Source organism: Pseudonaja textilis, chromosome 2, assembly GCF_049901715.1.
Source record: "Pseudonaja textilis isolate UNSWEBS1 chromosome 2, rPseTex1.2, whole genome shotgun sequence".
In the NCBI taxonomy this organism is placed as follows: domain Eukaryota; kingdom Metazoa; phylum Chordata; class Lepidosauria; order Squamata; family Elapidae; genus Pseudonaja; species Pseudonaja textilis.
In genome coordinates this window covers 9,784,703-9,806,638 of record NC_141991.1, presented here as the reverse complement: position 1 = coordinate 9,806,638, position 21,936 = coordinate 9,784,703, and the positions used below count along the sequence as shown (strand labels likewise).

Genomic DNA, 21,936 nt, shown 5'->3' with positions numbered 1-21,936 from the left:
TACAAAATGTCTTTTCACTCTGGAGCTGGATGGAGCAGAACCACCAAACCATTACTGCCCATTTCAGCAGAGGGGTCTTTTCTGTAATAATGGCTATCTTGAAATCACAGCATTTCAACAAATATCCATATACTGAAATTGTTGGGTAAGTCATCCTTCTGGAAGTGGCATTACTGCCAGTCCACTCACACATGATTCCAAAACCTCTGAGCATTGCACAGGTTTTATCATGTCTGCTTTGTCAACTCATAAAATATTTCTCTGGTCTTTTAAGAGTTGCCAGGAGAAAGGAAGGAGGAAGTAGTACATTCCTTAAATGCTTTCATAGGTAATTGCTAGGCAACTGAAGTTTCTGGCATGCAAGATTATAACTGGAGAGCATGATTATAACTGGAGAGCAACTCTTGGCTATGGATGTGTCCCATTGGAGAATATACATCCCAGGGGGTGGTGGAAGACCAGGGTCAAGGGTGAAATGAGTGATGTGTCTCAGAGTCGGCTACACCCAGGTAGCACTGGCATGTTCACTCCTAATAAATCTTCTTTAAGCTTTGAAAGATCTGGCTGGAGGTTCATGATTTAAATGGGGGTGAATACCAGAGCACTGACATGCTTTGCCTGTCCCCTTTAGTGAATTACCATCCTATTCTGCCTGTAGTAGAAATGGTTAGGATGTTTCACTGCCAGAAACACAGCACAGGTTGATGGAGGGATAAAACCAGTGGTGGTATTCTACCGGTTTAGGTGTACCGGTAGCGCTGAAGGTCAGTGGAGACCGAACCGGTTATGTCTGAGGAGCTGCCATTGGGCCCTCCTGCCTGCCCAGGCTTCCATACTGATCTTTATTCCCTGCTTTTGGAGTGCAGCTGCATTGTGCAGCACAGCAGATTGCCGTGTGCCAGCTGCTGAAGAGACAGGGAGCGTGCAAGATTGCAGGAGGTGAGCCGGATGCATCTGCGCAAAGTGTGTGTTTGGTGTGCGCGTGTGCACAAAATGTGTGCACATGTGCAAAGTGCACCCACCAAACTATTTTGAAATGGATCACTGGGTAAAACCCATGATTGGAACACAGAATTAGAATGATATCATTTGTTCAAAAGAAACAGACTCAACAACAGAGTTGGAGGTGGGGAGGTTGCATCCTATGTAAGGAATTACTGTATTACACCTCCATAGAAATATACAATACTAGGGATGAAAGCCTTCTTGAAAGTATTTGGGTAAATATTACAGGAAAAAGAAATGACTTTACTATTGGTATGTACTACAGGGCACCCAACCAGCTGGAGGAAATAGAAGAACTCTTTGCTAATAAGTTAGCTGAGGTGTGCAGGAAACAAACCACTGTAGTAATGTGGGGCATTAACTAACCTGACATCAACTGGGAAACAAACTCTGCAGGGAGTGTGAGATCAACTTTATCATTCAAAAGGTAGACAAGGGAACCAGAGGGACAGCTATACTGGACTTAATCCTTACCAATTGGGATGAAATGGTTGAGGAAGTAGAAGTTATAGGAACTTTGGGGGAGAGTGACGATAGCTTATTTCTTGACAAGAGAGAAAAATATGGATTAGACACCTCAACCACCAGATAGATTTGCAATGCTGACTAACCATACCCCATATGTAATTCTCAGTGGAGCCCTAGAAGAAGTCTAGAAACCCCAGAGGACAAATTGCTTCTCACTGTCATTATCATGGTCTCGGTGTTTGCAACAATTTCCTCTACTTTTCCAATGATGGCCTTTGATGTAAACATCAGACTGAAAGAACAAGGAAGGGATCTTTTATCAGAAAAAGATAAATGCCTCTGTGGACAAAAATTCTGGGACAGGCTCTTCAATGTACTTTCCCCTTTACAGATGAATCTTGGTTTCTCTCTTTTTGAATCAAGAAAGCCACTGCATGTCTATCTTGTGGGAGTGCTTTGAATTCACCTAGTTCTTTTCGTTTTTATTTTCAGCAGGAAAGAAATTGATTCAGCTCCTTCAATAATGGACCTTCTGCTTCTGCTGCTGCTGCTAGTGCCCCAGCCAGTCGCTGGGAAGCTTAGAATGAAGTACCTCCTGTATTTCAAGAACCAAGGTGAAAAAAAAACGTGGAGCTACTACAGGCCAGGAGACCATCTCATTAAGTATAGTTGTCACTGCAACAAAATTATCGGATATAATGTTGCCTTTCAACATGGCTCCATATCATCAGTCTCAATCGTAAGTCATCCATTCCCTCTGTTTGCAATTCTGTCTCCATTTTTTATTTCCCTTGCTCTTATGTTACAGAATTGATCTAATTTCTTGGATTGGTTTAATTTCTGTGTCTTATTATGTGGAAGGGACTCAAATCCAAAGATGGGACAGAAAATTATTCAAAGAAGTTCAGATTATTTCCCTCTCTTCATCCAATCCTATTGGTCAGTTGAATACTTGGTTTGGTTTAAGATATGATTGAAATGGTTGTGGTTAGCCTGGCATAACCCATTTTCATATATTTTAAATTGTTCATTTGTAATCAATTCCTGATCTTTATAATAATAGAGAATTACTTGTTTGTTTTTAGAGTTGCTTTTCTGGAACACTTATGAAATAGCCTCCTCTTTTTGTGATGGTTCTACTTTAGTGGTTGAATGAAGTTGACTCCTGCTTACTGGAGTGATGATGAAAATTAGTACTCCTGTAATTTAATGGTTTATTTGTGATTCTTAACCCTGGTGGAGGACTATCTCCATCCCATTTTCTCAACAAATCACGAATAGTAAATGATGATGGCGACTAATTTTAGCGCCTGATTTTGGATCAGTATTGACTCAGTAGGCTTATGGAGACAGAGCGGATTATACTGGAAAAAAAACCTGTTGTGGTGTTTCTATTGTTGTTGGTGATAATAACAAAACACTTTTTTTTTTTACAGTACTTTATCTTATGATGCATCAAAAATTCCAGGCTTCATTTTCAACTTTGAAGTGGTCAACGGGAATCCCCAACTCCTCCACAATCTCACACTGGGCTACATATCCATGACAAATATTTTAACACATTTGACACTTCAGATGCCTTGCTGGACATGCTGTCCACTGGAGAAGCCAATGTTCCCATCTACAGCTGTGGAAGGAAAGTCAAGCTTTTGGCTCTTCTGGATGCAGCTAAAGGGGACATCTCCTCCCAGATGTCAACATTAGGAGGTCCCTACAAAGTCTCACAGGTTTGTATGGTGTGGTAATGTGAGTGTGGGTGATAGTGGTGTGTGAGCAAGAGATGCAGCTGTCTTTTCTATGGAATTCAAGAGCTGCTTCTCACCATGGCCATTGGAGGTGTCAAGGCTGGAGATTGGGATACTCAGTATGGAGGAAACAAGGATGCAAATACACATACCCTCTCATCACACCATTGTCATTGCTTTGGGGGCTTCTCCTGTGCACTTGTGGTGGTGAAGAAAAGCTTTCTGTTCCATCAAAAGGTCTTCTCTACAAAACTATGGGGCAGTAGTGATGAGAACCTGATATTCCATGCATGATATCAGATTTATTTTATATATAAAATAAAAAGGACCTAGAAATTATAGAGCAAAAAACCCACCTGTTTCTGCCTTTATAGATGTTAGATCAGCATTTGACACATTTTATTTATTTAATTAATTAATTTGATTTGTCAATCGCTTACAAGATAATAGGTATAAGAATAAACATATTATGAATACATGAAATGGATACATATAAGAAAAATAAAAGAAACAATAGGACAGGAATGGTAGGCACATTGGTGCGCTAATGCACACCCCCTACAGACCTCTTAGGAAAGGGGTGAGGTCATTAGTAGACAGTCTAAGGTTAAAGTTTTTGGGGTTTAGGGAAGTCGTGAAGTCGTGTTTCCTGCAATTAAGTTTGGTGGGGTTAACCTTGAGTTTGTATCTATTGTGTGCTCTTGTATTGTTATGGTTGAAGCTGAAGTACTCATTGACTGGTAGGACATTGCAATGTATGATTTAACATACAATACTTAGATTGGACAGAAGATGGAGTAGTTCTACATTTTCTAGGTCTAGAATTTCACATCTGGTGGGATAAGATATTCTGCAACAAGAACAGGAGTGTAGAACTCTTCTTGTGAAATATTTCTGGACTTTCTCAACTTAATATCAGATACATAATGTGGGTTCCAGACTGATGAGCTGTATTCGAGTATCTAGCAGATGTTTTGTATGCTCTAGTTAGTAGTATGATGTTACCACAGAAAAAGCTACATAGGATTAGGTTAACAACTCTTAATGCCTTCTTGGCTATGTAGTTACAGTGGGCTCTAGCACTTAGATCATTAGAGATGAGAATTCCAAGGTCCTTGACAGAGTTTGGATCATCAACAAGGTCTTGACTATTCAGCTTGTATTTTATTTTCTGATTTTTTTTTTTTGCCAATATGTAAGACAAAGCATTTATTTGTTGAGATTTGAAGTTGCCATTTGTTTGACCATTCGGATACATAGTCGAGGTCTTTTTGAAGGGTAGCAGTATTGTCTGTGGTGTTGAATAGCTTTACATCATCAACGAAGAGAATGCAGTTGCTCTTAATATGATCACAGAGGTCATTTATGTAGAGTATGAAAAGAGTTGGTCCTAGAACACTGCCTTGGGGGACACCACTGTTGACAGATACAGAATTTGATAGGACGCTCCCAATTTTGACCATTTGTTGTCTGTTTGACAGGAATGCTTCTATCCAGTTATGCAGGAGTCCAGAGATACCATAGGATTTTAATCTTAGGAGTAGTTTGTTGTAAAGCCACTGAATCAAAGGCTTTACAGAAATCTATGTAGTTTGTGTCTATTGCTTTGCCATGATCGCGTTGTGTAGTCCATATGTTTCTGCAATGTAAGAGTTGCAGATTACAGGGTAGTTTTATTTTTCTCAAACCAAATTGTTTATTAGAGAGCAGGTTGTTTGTCTCTAAGTGAAGGATAATGGATTGGTTAATTGATTCCATGACTTTACAGGTGATGCAGCATGAGGAGATTGGTCTGTAATTTTCAACTAGGCTGGGGTCTCCCTTTTTGAAGATGGGAATGACCATGGCTTGTGACCATAGGTTAGGCAAGGAACTGGTCCTGAAAGATTTTTCAAAGATTATGCTTAGAGGTTCTGCTATGGCAGTGGATAGCTTTTTAAAGAAGTAGGCACATATTCCATCTGGTCCAATAGATAGAGATGGTTTTAGATTGCATAGTGCTTTTTCAACATTGTCTTCTGTAAAATTGATATGTATTAGATCATTGTAGCTGTCTGTGGTTTGACAAGGAAATACTGGGCATGATCCATTGCTGTTTACAAATACTGAGCCAAAGAATGTGTTAAAGAGGTTGGCTTTAATGGGGTCGTCATTGCAGTCTTTACCATAAGGTCCTTTCAGGGATGAGATGGACCTTGAGTCTTTCAGTTTGTTGTTTACTAAATTGTAGAAAGTGCGGGTGGAATTAGCTCATAGAAGGTTTTCCTCTTGTTTAATGTGATAGTTGGTGCATTCAGTCTTTATCTGGTGGCATAAATTTTTGTACTGGCTTTTGAATTTGGCAACGTGACCAGATTTGTTTTTCTGCAAAACTGGTCTCTTTTTGGATTGAAGTTTCCTTATTGTTATGGGTAATCTGTTTTTCTGGTTTGGGGAGTTGTTATTGGTACATATAGATTGATGACTTTTTTGACTTCAAGTAAAAATATGTTGTCATGGTCTTCAACAGTATTGCATCCAGTGAATAGAAATTGCCAATCAAGGGATGAGAGATCGTTGTCTATAAGATCATAGTTGCCTTTTTTGAAGTTATAATGGGGATCACATTGTTGTGTTGATTTTTGTGTGGACGTATGTTGAGACAAAAGTCAATCATGCTGTGGTCACTGTTGGAAAAGGGTTCTTTAATTTATATTCCATAAATTGAATTCAAACTATTGCCGAAGATGAGATCAAGGCAGTTGTTAAGTCTAGTATTTTTGGTAACTAGTTGTTCCAGTCCCAGGTTTGTTACAGCATTGTAGAAGGTTGCATGTATGGGTTCAGTTTTACATTCATTTAGGGTCCAGTTAATATGAGGTAGATTGAAGTCACAAAGAAAGATAAAAGCGTGTGGGCAGGATGTTGGCCATGTTAGTAGTGAATTTAGCTTGTTTACATGTACAATGTCATAATCAGGAGCTCTGTAACATAATAAGAATCAAAATGTGATATTTAAGGACAGTTCACAGACGATGGTCTCAGGAAGAGCAAGCTCCTTGGTAACTTGGATGTTTTTTAGATGTAAGGACTTTTTATAGAAGATAGCAACATTAAACCAGGGGTCTTCAAACTTGACAGATTTAATACGTGTTGACTTCAACTCCCAGAATTCCTCCTCCAATCCTGTTAGCTGAGGAATTCTGGGAGTTGAAGTCCACAAGTCTTAAACTTGCCAAGTTTGAAGACCCTTGCATTAAACAAAGAAATATTATGGAGGAAGTTGATTGCCCTTAAAATGGAACATAGACTATTGGCAATGATCAAAGCCCTTCACAGAAGCGATTGTTCAAGATTGTGGTTTGGGCTCAATGGAGCCATGAGAAGAAGGATCAAACCTTACTAATAGCAAACTTTTTATTAAGTCTAGACATTAATGATCTACCAGGATTACTGAAGGATTATGATGTGCAGATGTCTAAGGCACTGAATATGCATTGCAGCTGTCAGGATCGCAGCAGTTACTCCCATTGAAATCATGAGTCTTGAGCAAAACTGTCAAAACTTCAAAAGGATTTATTGGGAGTTAAAATGTCCAGCACTGCCCTGGTGTAACCAACTCTGAGACACATCATTCATTGTCGCCCTTAACTCTGACTTCCCCCCACCCCTGGGTGTGTATTGTAATTCATATTCTCCAGTGGGACAAATCCATAGCCAAGAGTCATCAATCATGCTCTCCAGTTAGAATTTTGTGTGGCAGAAACTTCAGTCACCTAATTACTATCTTTGAAAAACTATTTATGGAATGCACTTTCAGTTTGCAAGTTGCCGCACTGCTCCACTCTCCCTTTCTGTTGGCAACTCTAAAAAGACCATAGAAATATTTTATGAGTTGACAGTAACACCCCGTTATATACTGACAAAATATTATTGTCCTATTTGCACATTGGGTTGTATAATCTGTTAAGAAGACTTGTCTCTTACTCCCATAATAATATTCTATATTAGTAAATCAAAATCAAGACTTCTGGTCTAAATGATTATTGTAAGTAGAAAAGCAAATTAACACCTTTTCTTACCTTGGATAGTTTTGTCTTAAACTGGATCTTGGCTTCTTCATCAAAGTAGCTTATTTAAAGAAAGGACATAAATGAATTTAACACTTAGCAAGCTTATTCAACTTCCAGAGCTCCATATATTAATGTATTTAATGTTAAAATTACCCGCACGCTCTTATATTGAACTGATATTTGAGACTTAAGATATATATCGCTACTAGAACAAATCCAATTTCAGCATCTCAGAAATATCTTGGGAGTGGATAAAAGGAGTTAGGTTTTTGCTCTCAAACATGATTTGGGAATTCATACAATTTGTTCTTTTTCTAAAATCACGCCATATAATTGTTGGTGTAAAATTAAAAAATATTGAAACTGACAGACTCACCAAATAATGTTTATTTGAACAAAAAAAAATTCAATTGAAGATCTTTTCAATTGTACAATTGATTGTCAGCCTTGGAAGCCATGTTTTACTTGGAAGCTTTGAGGCTACCACATTCAGTGCCTGGGAATTTGGGAGGGGGGATTTCATAGAGAGGTGGAAGATAAGACTCAACAACATTCTTTCTTAGAAAGTCAAGGACAAGATGCCCTGCACCTGGAGTGGAGAAGAGTTTCTGGAGGGAATGTCTCCAGTTGGAACAACATTTTGATTGGTGGGTGCAGGGGATGGATCTTTGAATTTATTTTGCGAAGGGAAAACCCAGAACTCTCAGATTCGGGTTTTTCCAGATGTACCATTATGACAATTCTCATAAAATGGAACTTTGAGGAAATGCTTGTCTCAGAGTTTATTGGGTTGGAGTTTGTTAGTTGGAACGCTGTCATTGGCATTATTATATAAGGGGCTGTGGTCTCCCTGTCTCCTGTACAATGGGAAAAGCTAAAACAATTTCTGCACAAAGAATCGACAATATCAAAGCAGATAAAGACATGGCCATCTTCAGTAAGGTTGGCATACTTAAACAGAGGAGCTATAAAAACAAAAACGCCTAAATAATTTTGGGAAATGTTTACCCAAGCAAGTTTTGAGCACCTAGACACGATGGTTAATTATAGCAGATTTAATTAAGTCTCTTATAATGAATAGAGTTGAATTTGTGAAGCTCCAAAGACAGAAGATATAACATATCTATTACTTGAATGTCAATTGTAACAAATGTAATAGATTTATGTATATAAATAATAATACACTGCTCAAAAAAATAAAGGGAACACAAAAATAAGACATCCTAGATATGAATGAATGAAATATTCTTATTAAATACTTCATTCATTACATAGTTGAATGTGCTGACAACAAAATCACACCAAAATTATCAATGGAAATCAAATTTAGCAACCCATGGAGGTCTGGATTTGGAGTTACACTCAAAATTAAAGTGGAAAAAAACACTACAGGCTGATCCAACTTTGATGTAATGTCCTTAAAACAAGTAAAAATGAGGCTCAGTAGTGTGTGTGGCCTCCACATGCCTGTATGACCTCCCTACAATGCCTGGGCATGCTCCTGATGAGGTGGCAGATGGTCTCCTGAGGGATCTCCTCCCACACCTGGACTAAAGCATCCGCTAACTCCTGGACAGTCTGTGGTGCAATGTGGCGTTGGTGGATGGAGTGAGACATGATGTCCCAGATGTGCTCAATTGGATTCAGGTCTAGGGAATGGGCGGGCCAGTCCACAGCATCAATGCCTTCATCTTGCAGGAACTGCCGACACACTCCAGCCACATGAGGTCTAGCATTGTTGTGCATTAGTAGGAACCCAGGGCAAAACGCACTAGCATATGGTCTCACAAGGGGTCTGAGGATCTCAACTCGGTACCTAATGCCACTCAGGCTACCTCTGGCAAGCAGATGGAGGGCTGTGCAGCCCCCTAAAGAAATGCCACCCCACACCATTACTGACCCACTGCCAAACCAATCATGCTGGAGGATGTTGCAGGCTGCAGAACATTCTCCATAGTGTCTCCAGACCCTGTCACATCTGTCACATGTGCTCAGTGTGAACCTGCTTTCATCTGTGAAGAGCACAGGGCTCCAGTGGCGAATTGTTTTTCTCTGGCAAATGCCAAATGTCCTGCAAGGTGTTGGGCTGTAAGCACAACCCTCACCTGTGGATGTTGGGCCCTCATACCACCCTCATGGAGTCTGTTTCTGACCATTTGAGCAGCCACATGCACATTTGCGGCCCACTGGAGGTCATTTTGCAGGGCTCTGGCAGTGATCCTCCTGTCTCTCCTTGCACAAAGGCGGAGGTAGTGGTGCTGATGCTGGGTTGTTGCCCTCCTATGGCCTCTTCCACATCTCCTGATGTACTGGCCTGTCTCCTGGTAGTGCTTCCATGCTCTGAACACTACGCTGACAGACACAGCAAACCTTCTTGCCACAGCTCGCATTGATGTGCCATCCTGGATGAGCTGCACTACCTGAGCCACTTGTGTGGGTTGTAGACTCCGTCTCATGCTACCACTAGAGTGAAAGCACTGCCGCATTCAAAAGTGACCAAACCATCAGCCAGAAAACATAGTAACTGAGAAGTGGTCTGTGGTCACTACCTGCAGAACCACTCCTTTATTGGGGATGTCTTGCTAACTGCCTATGCTTTCCACCTGTTGTCTATTCCATTTGCACAACAGCATGTGAAATTGATTGTCAGTCCATGTTGCTACCTAAGTGGACAGTTTGATTTCACAGAAGTGTGATTGACTTGGAGTTACAATGTGTTGTTTAAGTGTTCCCTTTATTTTTTTGAGCAGTGTACTTTTTTGCCATTGTATACACAGTATACACATACAACCAGGGGTGGGATTCAAAAATTTTAACAACCAGTTCTGTGGGCATGGCTTAGGTGGTGGGCGTGGCTTGGTGGTCATGTGACTGGGTGGATATGGCTTGGTGGTCATGTTATGGCTGGGTGTGGCCAACTCAATATCACTCACATCGAGGCACACATCTCCTTGCCTGGCCTCTCATGACTGTGGGAATGCTGCAGCAGTCATAAGTGTGAAAAATGGTCATAGGTCACTTTTCTCAGTGCCATGTAACTTTAAATGGTCACTCCACATAGGCCAGTAATTTCTTCTAACAACCGGTTCTCTGAACTTCTTAGAATGTTAACAACTGGTTCTAGCGAATAGGTGCAAACTGGTGGAATCCCACCCCTGCATACAACAAAATTCACATAACACCCAGAGACCAGACACAACATACACACACACATGACAATCCCCAAACATACCCCACCTACCAAGGTTCCCTGCCTCCTAAAAACACACAAGCACCCACATAACAGACCAAGAAATACTGTCCAATAGCTCACTGATGTTCATCCTTAAGTTCATTGTTAAGTGCAATTATAGCTCTGGAATAAAAACTGTTCAGAAAATGTGTGATCCGAATTTCAATTGTTCTGCATCTTCTGCCAGAAGGCAATATATGAGATATGTGTAGGATTCTGCTAAATTGTAAGAAAGATACAGAAATATGATTTGCATTCTCTGTTTATATTTCTTTTTAATTTGTGTTTTCTTTTATTCTATCTTATACATATTCTTTTTAATATTCTGTGTCTTATATGCTGTATTTTGATATTGCCTGATACCTAATTAGAAATAAATAATTGTAATATGTTAATGACAACCTACAGTATTTGGATTCATTTTTTTAAAAAAAAACTAATATTTTGATCTGGCCCCTATATAACCCAGGCTTCTTCATTGTTTTGTTTTGTTTTCAGATTAGTTATGGTTTTGTTTCTGAGGCTCTGAGTGATAAAAGTCAATTCCTTTTTTTCCACTGGATGCACCTCAAACAAGGGATCCAGTACCCAGCCATTGTCCTACTGCTCCTCCATTTCAGATGGACCATGATTGGTCTCTTTGCTACAGATACAGAAAATGGAGAGAATTTCATGAAGACTTTGACTCCTGAGCTTGTCAGGAATGGAATTTGTGTTGTTTTATCCCAACAACTCTCAACCAGTGGACATACAGCATCCATCAAGGAGGCAAGTCAATGTCTTTGTTCACTTCATAGAACATCCTTCCTTTTTGGATAGACTTCTTTATTTTCATTTGCTACCTGAAAGTTTGCCAGGACCTGTTCCAAGAAAACTCTGGATCATGACACTCTTTTGGCATTCAGTAATTCACTACTATTCTCTTTTCAAATATGTCCATAGTATTTGGACCTTTGCTTTTCAGGGGGAAAAAAATCCTAAAGATGATGACTTTGAACCTGATATTTTTGTGCAACACCAATTTGCATGTCAGTCTTTTCACTGTTCTTTTTCAAGGCATGTCTTTTCTGTGAAAGGCAGGAGAAGATGCACCCAAAACATACCCCTGGAGACTTAAAAGAAAAGCAATAGTACATGGATCTCAAATGACCGTGATGTTTACACTGTCATTAAGACTCTGGCCCATGTCTTGAATGCTGCATATTCCTCCAGATCCAGGAGGACAAGGAAGGATGGCAAGTATAGGTTGGCAGGCACAAGGCTGCAGCCATGGCAGGTATGGAGTCTTGACAAGGATCCAATCAACATTTTGAAAAGAATTCCAAAGTACAAGCAAGGAAACCATCCAGGGGTGGGCTGCTGGGAGCTCACAAGAATTCAGGAGAGCTCCTAGCTTAGATTCTGCACAGTTCAGAGAACCCCCCAAATCCCAATCCTGGCTGGCCCCACCCACCCCACTCCACCCCTCCCACAAGTCCCATCATGGCCCATTTTGGATGCAGGTAAGTGCAGGGCATGCACGGAGGCTCGGGGAGGGCAAAAATTGGGCCTCCCAGAAGTTCAGGCTTCCAGAGAGCCTCTGGAGCCTGGGGAGGGCAAAAATGCCCCCCCCCATGGTGCAGGAGGCCAACTAAGTCATACCCACCATGGCTACATCCACCCAGCAATCAGGCAGAGAACCCATTGCTAAGAATTTTGAAGCCCACCCCTGGAACCATCTCAACCTACCAGTGCTAAGAGAGGCCCACAATGCAATTTGGAGGGTGGGGAAGGGGGAGAGAGGTTGCCTAGATATGATGAGTGGGGGGAACCTTACAATAAAGAAAAATTAGCTCATGTTTCCCAGCTTGTTATATGAGAGAAGGTTAGCCTGGCAATTTTCTTCCTGACAAATCCATGTTTTCTGGCAATCACAATGTTTTTCCTGAACAGTTTATAAACAATCTCATTATTTGTTTGTTGCATTTATTTGTGATTTGTTCTTTGATCTTCCCTATGATAGAAAAAAAATTGTCAATTGTATTTTGTCAATATATATTTTGTCAATATATGATTAATATATATTATGTCCCTGAAACCTGCCAAAGTTCCACCAGGCCGGCAGCCGGGGTGTTTGCTGCTCCCATTGGCGGCTCCCTGACAGCCGGGCCAGCGCGGGTCCGGCAGCCGCTGTTGTTGAGCCTGCTCCCAGCAGCTGACACGTCAGTCCTTATTCCTAAAGTCGTTCCTAGCCCCGGCCCTCTGATTGCTCAAACACAGTTGACCTTTGTTTTTTTTTAATTTTGTGGCTAGGGATATCATTTGTTCTTCCAACTATATTTGCTAGTTTAAAAAATGTACGAAAAGACCATGTGGAAGAAGAAATCAAGGGTTCTGCATTTAAAATAACTGGATGTCTTAATTGTAGTTCCATCCCTTTCTGGAGAAGAACGAGTTTTGCAATATTTCCAAGATGAAACTGTACTTGGACCAAAATGGAGATGTAGCAGCAGATCTGAACATCATAAAGTGGGTTGTTGTCCCCAGGAAGAATACCATAAAAAAACTACTTGGGAGTTTTGAAAGACAGAGACTTGTTATCAACCAAGATGTTCTGTTGTGGCTAAATTTACTCGACAATGTGGGTAACATATTGCAATGTTTTCTCTTTTCCAATGCCTTAGGAACCATTTCAAGTGGGCTAAGTTTGGGTATAGTCTTTACTGAGAATTCAATGTGGAGAATAGAATTCGTACAGTTTTCTGTGATTGCTTTAGTGCTATTGACCATGCTGTTCTTCAGAAGCTAAAATATGGAACATAGTTTCAAGCTCATTCAGCCAGGTCAACATCAATGCTGGATTATTTTTTTTAAAGGGCACAGATTGTGACCCTTTTATATTCTCTCTACAATTTAGTATCTCTATAAAACTGGTCAAGGAGGCCTTCAAGCAGTGGTGGGCTGCTGTCGATTTGGATTGGCTCATCCATACCAGTAGTTCCGCACACCGGCTTGGCCCACCCACCTGCCCCTCTGCTCTCCTGTCCTATGTTTGCTCGTCCCTTCCACACAGCCCAGCTGAGTTTCACGCCTTGCCTGCTCTACTCACCACAGCTGCCACACGCAGGAAATCTTCATGTTTTTACAGACACTCAGAAGCGCAGAACGCGTGCACATGCTCACATTTTTGGTTCTGCACTGGGCAAACTGGTTATTACAGTCTGTGCAGCCCACCTCTGCCTTCAAGTGCTGAGGATTGTGTTTGTTTGGTCCTTGTTCTAAAATAGCAAAACAATCAGCAGTTGTCTGCCCAAGTTCATGGTTGGACTGAATCTGATAAATTTCAGTCAAGTCTGAATGGAGGACCTATTGGTCCCAGTGAGAAATAAACTTACTGAGCAAGAGGGCTGATCAGGGCATGGTGCAACATCTGTAAATAAAGGACTGACGTCAGCCTGGACTGCTAGCATCAGCACGGGAACCCCGAGCCTCTTAAGCCGCCGCAGCAGGCGGACCTGGGTGGGACTTTGAGTCCCAGGGACATAACATAAACTTTGTTTTAAACAAGTTTTATTCAATTTTTCCAAAACAAAGGAAAAAAAAAAGCTCTCTTCAGTATACAACATAATTCCGGGTCAACACTTTTACATGCAAATATGACAATAATTACCTATTCATTTTCTACATTCAACTTCCTATCTTATCCATTTTTAACTTAATTCTTCAACTTTTACATAAGAAAAGGAACCAACAAATTAATCCTGTTCAATAATATTACTTTCATTCTAAACATCTTCTCAGTTCATTTCAATTTATTTCAAATATTTCTTAAACATTGACATTTCTTTTAAGCGTGACCTTTTCCATGATACTCTTTTCTCTATATCTCTAAATCTCTTTTCTCTCTTCTCTAAATCACTAATAATTCCCATATCTTCATACTTATTACCTTTTAATTCTTTTATCTGTAAGATTTGCAATTCCATCGCATATTCTTTCCATAGATTCTAGATTAATAAAAGCATTTACACACAAAATAGAACATCAATTTCCCCTCCCCTTACTAATTTGGAAGTGTCATCTCAGTGGTTTACCTTAATTCCCTCATCTTAATTTCCAATAAACATTTATTTTAATTAGTTATAGTAATAATCATTCCCTAAAAAAAGAACTACATAACATTGTACTTTTCAGTCAGATTCTGCAGTGTATTTTCCTCAGAGGGAAATAAACTTAATCTCAGCCAGAATACTGCTGGAAGGAACCATGCTCAAGTAGGAGAACCTATTGTCAGCTCTGGAAGCCATATTGACACCAGACACTTCCACACTGCCACATTTCCCATTCCTGGGAAAATGGGAGAGGGGAATTCCTTGGAGTGTATGTGGTTAGACACCATAGCATTCTTCTTCTAAGTCAAGGTCATGTTATTTCTGCACTTGGGCGAGGGGACGTCTCAAGTTGGGATGGATAGTGACTGGGGCATGTGATGCAATTATGGGTGCAGGGGGGGGATTTGTAAGTTTTTACTTATTGCAAGGAAACCCGGAACTTTCAGATTTGGGATTCCCAGATGTGCCAGTTTACTATCCAAATAAAACAGAACTTTTGAGTAGAGGCCTGCCTCGGAGTTATTTGTTGGAGTGGAGGTTTCCTGGAATGCTGACACCTATACCATTTCAGACAAATGACTGTCCAGTTTGTTTTTAAACCCCTCCAGTGATGAAGCACCCACAACATCTGATGACAAGCTGTTCCACTGGTTAAGTATCCTCACTGTTAGGAAGTTTCTCCTTAATTCCAGGTTGCTTGTTTTATTGATTAGTTTCCATCCATTGTTTCTTGTCCTGCCCTTCAGGGGTTTTAGAAAATAAGTTGAACCCCCTGCTCTTTGTCTCAGCCTCTCAAATACTTGGGAGACTGCTATCATGTCCCTCCTAGTCCTTCTTTTCTCTAGATTAGTCAAACTCAAATCCTGCAACTGTTCTTCATATGTTTGTGTCTCCAGGTCTTTAGTCATCTTATTTATGCTTCTTTGCTCTTTTTCCAAAGTCTCGACATCTTTTTTGTAAAATGGTGACCAAACTGGGTGCAGTATTCCAGTTGTGGTGAAGGCTTTAGCCAGGGGAACAGCTTGCCCTCAGAGATTGTGAGTGCTTCATCACTGGAGGCTTTTAAGAAGAGACTGGAAGGCCATTTGTCTGAAATGGTGTAGGATCTCCTGCTTATGCAGAGGGTTAGACTAGAAGATCACCAAGGTCCTTTCCCCCTCTATTCTGATTGAGGTGGAGTTGAGATAATGAGCAAGTGTCTTTCAAAAAGGATCAGGCATCTTTTGCTTCAGTATGTGGGACATCCATATAGCCCTGTGTTAAAAAGGGATATTTCTAAGGCCCAACTATTTATCAAGACAAGATGCTTACTGTCTAAGAGCTACAATTAGTGCCGTTTCTGGCTCTATTCTGATTGATAGTTAGAGATTTTATATCTTCTTAAGTGAAATTCTGAGTCTGCAATGTTCACGTCTACCTCAATTTTTCAAATATGATGAGTCTCAAAATAGGTTCTTCAACATTCCTTGTTTTTCTGCTTAGTCTTTGCCTCAGTCCAGATGTGTGGAAAAATGTCATCCGGGATTTGTCAAGTGGGCTCAGGAAGGAGACCCAGTTTGCTGCTATGATTGTGTCCCTTGTCTGGAGGGGACCATTTCCACTCAGGAAGGTGGGTTACACCAGAGGAAAAGGTACTGGATCCATTCATTGCATTTTGATCCATGTGCATTTAAAAAGAAAAATCTAAGCCTGACTATTTTGTTCTGTTTTTTTCATTTTCAACACGACCAATTTCTTTCTTGATATGAGATCTAAAAAAGGATTTTGAAAAATGAGCTTGGAAGAGGTAGAAGCAGGGGTGGGGTTTGGCAGTGGTTCAGGAGAGCCCCTAGTTAAGATTCTGTGCAGTTCGGAGAACCACCAAATCCCACTCCTGCCTGGCCCTGCCTACCCTGCCCCAACCCTCCCAGGAATCGCCATGGAACCCATTTTGGATACAGGTAAGTGCAGGGCACCCTCAGGGAGGGTGAAAAATGGAACTCCCGGAAGTTTGGGAAGGCCAGAAATGGGCCCATTTCTGGCTTCCAGAGAGCCTCTGAAGTCCCAGGAGGCCGTTTTTGCCCTCCCAGAGGCTTGAGGAAAACCTGCAGAGCCTGGGGGAGGATGCCCCCCCCCTGCCATGGTGCAGGAGGCTGACTAGGCCTGGCCACCATGGCCACACCCACCATGGCAACCAAGCAGAGAACCTTCTGCTAAAATTTTTGAAGCCCACCCATGGATAGAAGGATATGGTGGATTGGGCAAAGTTACTTCTGCCAGAGGAAATATCTCTTCAACTTTTCAGTTTAGCACTGTACTTCCATGTTTACCTTTCTTCGAAAGACTGAATTCCTTGATATTTCAGCAATGGTTTCAAGTGAATGGCTTGTTGCTCACCCAAACTAACTTTACCTTACAAGCCAGAAGATGCACCAATCAATCAGTCAATCTTTAATGATCTAAAGATCTACAGTAATTTGGAGGAAGATGGAAGGAGAGTCAATGGGAACAAGGGAAAACCAACAAGATTGTTCACAGTAAAATCCATCAAGAGAGAATTAGTATGATAGAAGGGATGTACACTAAATTTATAAGTGATAAAATTTGTTATGGATTAAGAAGTAAAACACAAGTGTAGTTTAACCTAGTGTAGATTCAGCATAACCACCATCATGGATTGCTTGGTAGGATTGCAATTTAGTAGGACTGCCATTGTTATTTTTCCAATTTTCTTGGTTATTAAAGAGTGAAATATGAAAAACTGCAATACCCACGAGGAAGGAATATAATTGTGGTTCCAAAAGGAATAAAGGCATTACATACGGTATCAGGATTAAAAAGAATCAGATCCAAAAGAGAAGAGGAAAAAATAAATTAATAAAAAAATAATAATCTATGTAATATCCATTTATACCACTGTGGAGCTCATTCTGTCTTTAAGATTTTCAAATCTAGAATGGAAATATTGTGTTTCATCCTCTCTTTTTTAGAGTCATTTAAAGGTTTTGCCAAGACAAATAAGACACTGAATTTGTCTTCTTGAAGCATTTCAGAAGTTAAATTTCTTTCTGTTTACATAAAATTATTTTATTCACCGATTTTCTAAATTTACACTCTGCCCATCTCACATGAACTGTGCAAGCAGACAATAAAATCAACAATAAAATATTTTGCAAAATGAGATGAAAAGAATGAAACATGATGCAACCAGCTCATAGGATTCCTATTACCAAGGTACCCCCAGGTTTACTGGAGGAGCAACATTTTAAGGGATTACCAGAAGGCCTTAAGGATTGGAGCTAATCTCAGTTTGTGGATAATTACTGATAATGCCTCTTTCCAAGAATGGGTGTTACCACCAACTGGCCTGAAGAGGCAGGAGTGCATCCCTTTCTCAAGAGGCTCTTCATGGACTCAGCTGTGCTATACAACTTTCATCCAGTGTTCAACATTTTTAGGGAAGTTTGTTGAGAACATAGTTGTTGCTGAGGTACAATTCCAAGGCAAATGGTTGAGGTATAGTACTGAGAAAGAACAGGTTTCTCTTGCAGATGACCTCTGGATAGGTGTAGTGTAACTTTCCTGATCCTTCTAGATTTCTCAGTGGCCATTGTCACCAGGGATGGGCTACTACCAGTTCACACCTGTTTGGGCAAACCAGTACAAATGACAATTGGTTGGCCCTGCCCACCCACCCCTGCTGTAGTCTGTCCTATACTTCCATGTTTTGCAGATCAGCTGAGGTGCGGCACAGACAATTGCTGCGCCTCAGCAGTTTTACTCATCAGTGCTGCAGTAGAACGTAAGTTTTAGAGGTGTAAACTGGTGATTTTCGAACAAAGCATGCTGTCAACTCATAAAACATTGCCTATTTTAGTACTTGCCATAAAAAAGTGGGGGAAGAAAATCTGGAACAGCAGTGCAGCAAAGCAAAGGTACATTCCAACTCTTATCTTAAAAAAATTGTAAATAAAATACCAGAGTTGTTGCCTGTGAATATATTTAATTGGAGAATGTGAATGATGAAACCCAGCCTGTGAACATGCTCATTTGGAGAATCTGGTTTATGAGACACCCAGGGGGAAGGGGGGAAACAGGGTCACAGGGGACTGTAAATTATGTATGCCAGAGTTGGCTTCATACAGGGCAGTGCCAGTATGTCACCTCATTTCAATCCTTTGAAGTTTGGCTTGAGAATCATGATTTAATTAGAGCGATTGTTGGGATCCTGACACACACACTCACCGAACCAGTTGTTAAACTGGTGGAATCCCACTACTATCATACATGGTATCCTTCTGAATCAGCTTGTAGGAGCAGGAAACAATGTTTCTCCTCTCTCAGAAGGATTCAGTTGGTGTTATTGGGGTTCCACTCCTTCTCTCTTTAAAATTTATATGAAACAGCAAGGGGCATTTGCCACCACATTGTGTGGTATTATCAATAACCCTCCCAGGCTGAACACTAAACCCTTAAGTGGACCTGGCAAAATAACTGAAGGTTATGTGTATCTAAAGGGGAGGATCTGATTTCAACCTAACCCAATAAGATATAATAAATATTGCATTCTGTTTCCTCAGATACTGAAAAGTGCACCAAGTGCCCAGATGATCAATATCCAACAGAGAACCAAGTCCAGTGTATCCCCAAAATAATAACTTTCATGTCCTATGAGGAACACCTGGGCATCATCCTGGTATCTTTTTCACTAGTCTTTTTCCTAACCACGGGCTTTGTTTTAATAATATTTCTTCAATACCATGAAACATCCATTGTCAAAGCCAACAACCGGGACCTTTCCTACATCCTCCTGGTCTCCCTCCTGCTTTGCTTCTTGTCTGCTTTTCTCTTCATTGGACAACCAAGCAAAGCCACCTGTCTTCTCCGACAAACAATGTTCAGCATTGTCTTCTCAATAGCCCTGCCTTCTGTGTTGGCCAAATCAGTCACAGTGGTGCTGGCTTTCCTGGTCACAAAACCAGGAAACCAAGTGAAGAGATGGTTGGGGAAGAGCTTGGCCAACTCCATCATCCTTTCTTGTTCTGGTGTCCAAATTTTTATCTGTATCATGCGGCTGGGAGTTTCTCCCCCATTCCCTGACTCTGACTTGCACTCCCAGCCTGGAGAGATCATCCTGCAATGCAATGAAGGCTCTGTCACCATGTTTTATGTTGGCCTTGGCTATATGTGTTTCCTAGCTGCCATCTGCTTCATAGTGGCTTTCCTGGCCAGGAATCTCCCTGGTGCCTTCAATGAAGCCAAGCTTATCACCTTCAGCATGCTGGTCTTCTGCAGTGTCTGGGTGTCCTTTGTGCCTGCCTACCTGAGTACCAAGGGGAAGTACACAATAGCTGTGCAGGTGTTCTCCATCTTGGTCTCCAGTGCTGGACTGCTGGGCTGCATCTTCTTCCCTAAGTGCTACATTATCATCCTGAGGCCAGATCTAAACACTAAAGAACATCTAATGATAAAAGTAGGGAAGTGAGAGAAAAATTGTTCCTTGGGTGCCTTTTCAAATTATTCATTGTATTTATTATTGGGTTTCTATTCTTCCTTTTAATCTGTTTGACAATTAAGGTTGTTTATAAGACTAATCAAATCAGAATCCAAAAGAAATTTGAATTCAAAAGAATAATATTATAGAACAGTAAAATAATAGATTTAATGATTAAAATTGTAATTATTTATTTGTTAGATTTATTTGGCACCTATATCACTGTGGGACTGCTCTAGGCAGCTTACAATGATAAAAAGAAAGAACAAAAAGAATGTAAATAGAATGGAAGATAATAGAACAGTTTATTTGTTTCAAATAAACAATGAAAAAGAACACAATGAGAATGCATTAATATGATAGCCAAAAACTATGGGCAGCTGGAGAGCAAAGAACAGGAGGGAGAGAGGAATGGAGGCTGCCATCAATCCAGCAACCATCTCCAGTGTGGAACTCACCCAATTGTTCTCCTAGGCCAACCAGCAGAGCCAGGTCTTCAAGCTTTTTGGGGATGGGTGGGGACAGATCTTATTTTAGAGCAGAGGTCTTCAAACTTGACAACTTTAAGACTAGTAGACTTCAACTCCCAGAATTCCTCCTCCAGTCATGCTAGGTCAGGAATTTTGGGAATTTAAGTCCACAAGTCTTAAGGTGGTCATGCTTGAAACACATGAATCTAAACCAGGGGTCTTCCCACTTGACAGCTTTAAGACTTGTGGACTTCAACTCCCAGAATTCCTCCTCCAGTCATGTTATCTCAGAAATTCATGGAGTAGAAGTCTCCAAGTCTTAAACTTCCCAAGTTTGAATACCATTGATTTATAGGGTAAGATGTTTCAAAGGGTAGGGCACTGCAATAGAGAAAGATTTTCTCTGGATCCTGACAGATGGAATTCTTTGATTGGCAGAATCCGAAATAGGCCCTCTGCCAGCAGGAGTAGGTTGCCATGCAGCCAACAAAGGACAGAATAAGAAGTATGTTATTTATATTAACATAAAGCAGGCACAACAACACTATGAGAATTGTAAGTGGATGTGTCAGCCTTGGAAGCCATTATTTTACTTGGAAGCTTCGAGGCTGCCAGATTTAATGGGGAGGAGGAGAAGGAAAGAGTAGGTGGTGGAGCAGAGGAGCAACGGAGCTCCAGAGAGAAGTGATTGCCTCCCCTGCCCAATTTTGAGTGCAGAGGGTGGAGAGAAGGCACGATCAGCCCAGGGCAAACCAACGCTTCTGGAAGAAGGTGGCCTGCCCATCATCAGCTGGGGAATAAGATTTAAAGAGTTGCCGTATGGGGGGCACTTGTTGGGAAGAAGCATTGCCCTTTTCTAGCTGCACTTGCAGTGACCAACATCTTGCTACCTTGTCTTACTGTGCTTAGTCTTGCTATGCTTAGGTTCGACTTGCCTTGCTTCACCTGGCCTGGCTGTGGGCAAATACTCACCAACACAGCTCTGCTTCAAATTGTGCTCCATGTGATAAGGATTCCCTGGAGCCAAGTTTCCTGAACTATGTTTGCTCTCAGAACTGGCTGTTCCTCTGGACTCACAGCAGCCAGGAACTAGTGGAAGTGCCTGTATGTGTTTCGAGTGTTACTCTTGGACTTACAGTGAACTGTGGGAACTTTGTGGGGGGCGGAGTTGGAGCAATAAAAGGGAATTAAGCTCAGAGATGAGCTGCTGCTGGTTCACACTGGTTGTCACAGACCGGTAGTTAAGATTAGGTGTAGTTTGATGAACTAGCAAATCCCACCTCTGGCTGGCTCCACCCCTGGCCTATTTAGGGGCATTTTCAGGGCCATTTTGGGCTGTTTTCTGGCCCATAAAACAGCCTGAAAATGCCCCCAAAATGGTCTGAAAAATTGCCCCAAAA

General features: G+C 41.0%; 1 protein-coding gene and 1 long non-coding RNA gene across 2 annotated transcripts in view; both read left to right on the top strand.

The window, feature by feature from the left end:
• The first annotated feature begins 1,752 nt into the window (after positions 1–1,752).
• On the top strand, positions 1,753–11,266 carry LOC148126698 (uncharacterized). Its single transcript, XR_015742485.1, has 3 exons — positions 1,753–2,212; positions 2,910–3,200; positions 11,001–11,266. It is a non-coding gene; the product is annotated as an uncharacterized LOC148126698 (long non-coding RNA).
• Positions 11,267–11,272: 6 nt separating this feature from the next.
• Positions 11,273–21,936, top strand: part of LOC148126697 (vomeronasal type-2 receptor 26-like) — a 28,660-nt gene continuing 17,996 nt past the window's right edge. Inside the window, exons 1-3 of the mRNA XM_087928139.1 lie at positions 11,273–11,778; positions 12,910–13,014; positions 16,076–16,202. Coding sequence (XP_087784265.1) covers positions 12,955–13,014; positions 16,076–16,202 — 187 coding nt within the window. The 5' untranslated portion in view covers positions 11,273–11,778; positions 12,910–12,954. The remainder of the gene's footprint in view (positions 11,779–12,909; positions 13,015–16,075; positions 16,203–21,936) is intronic.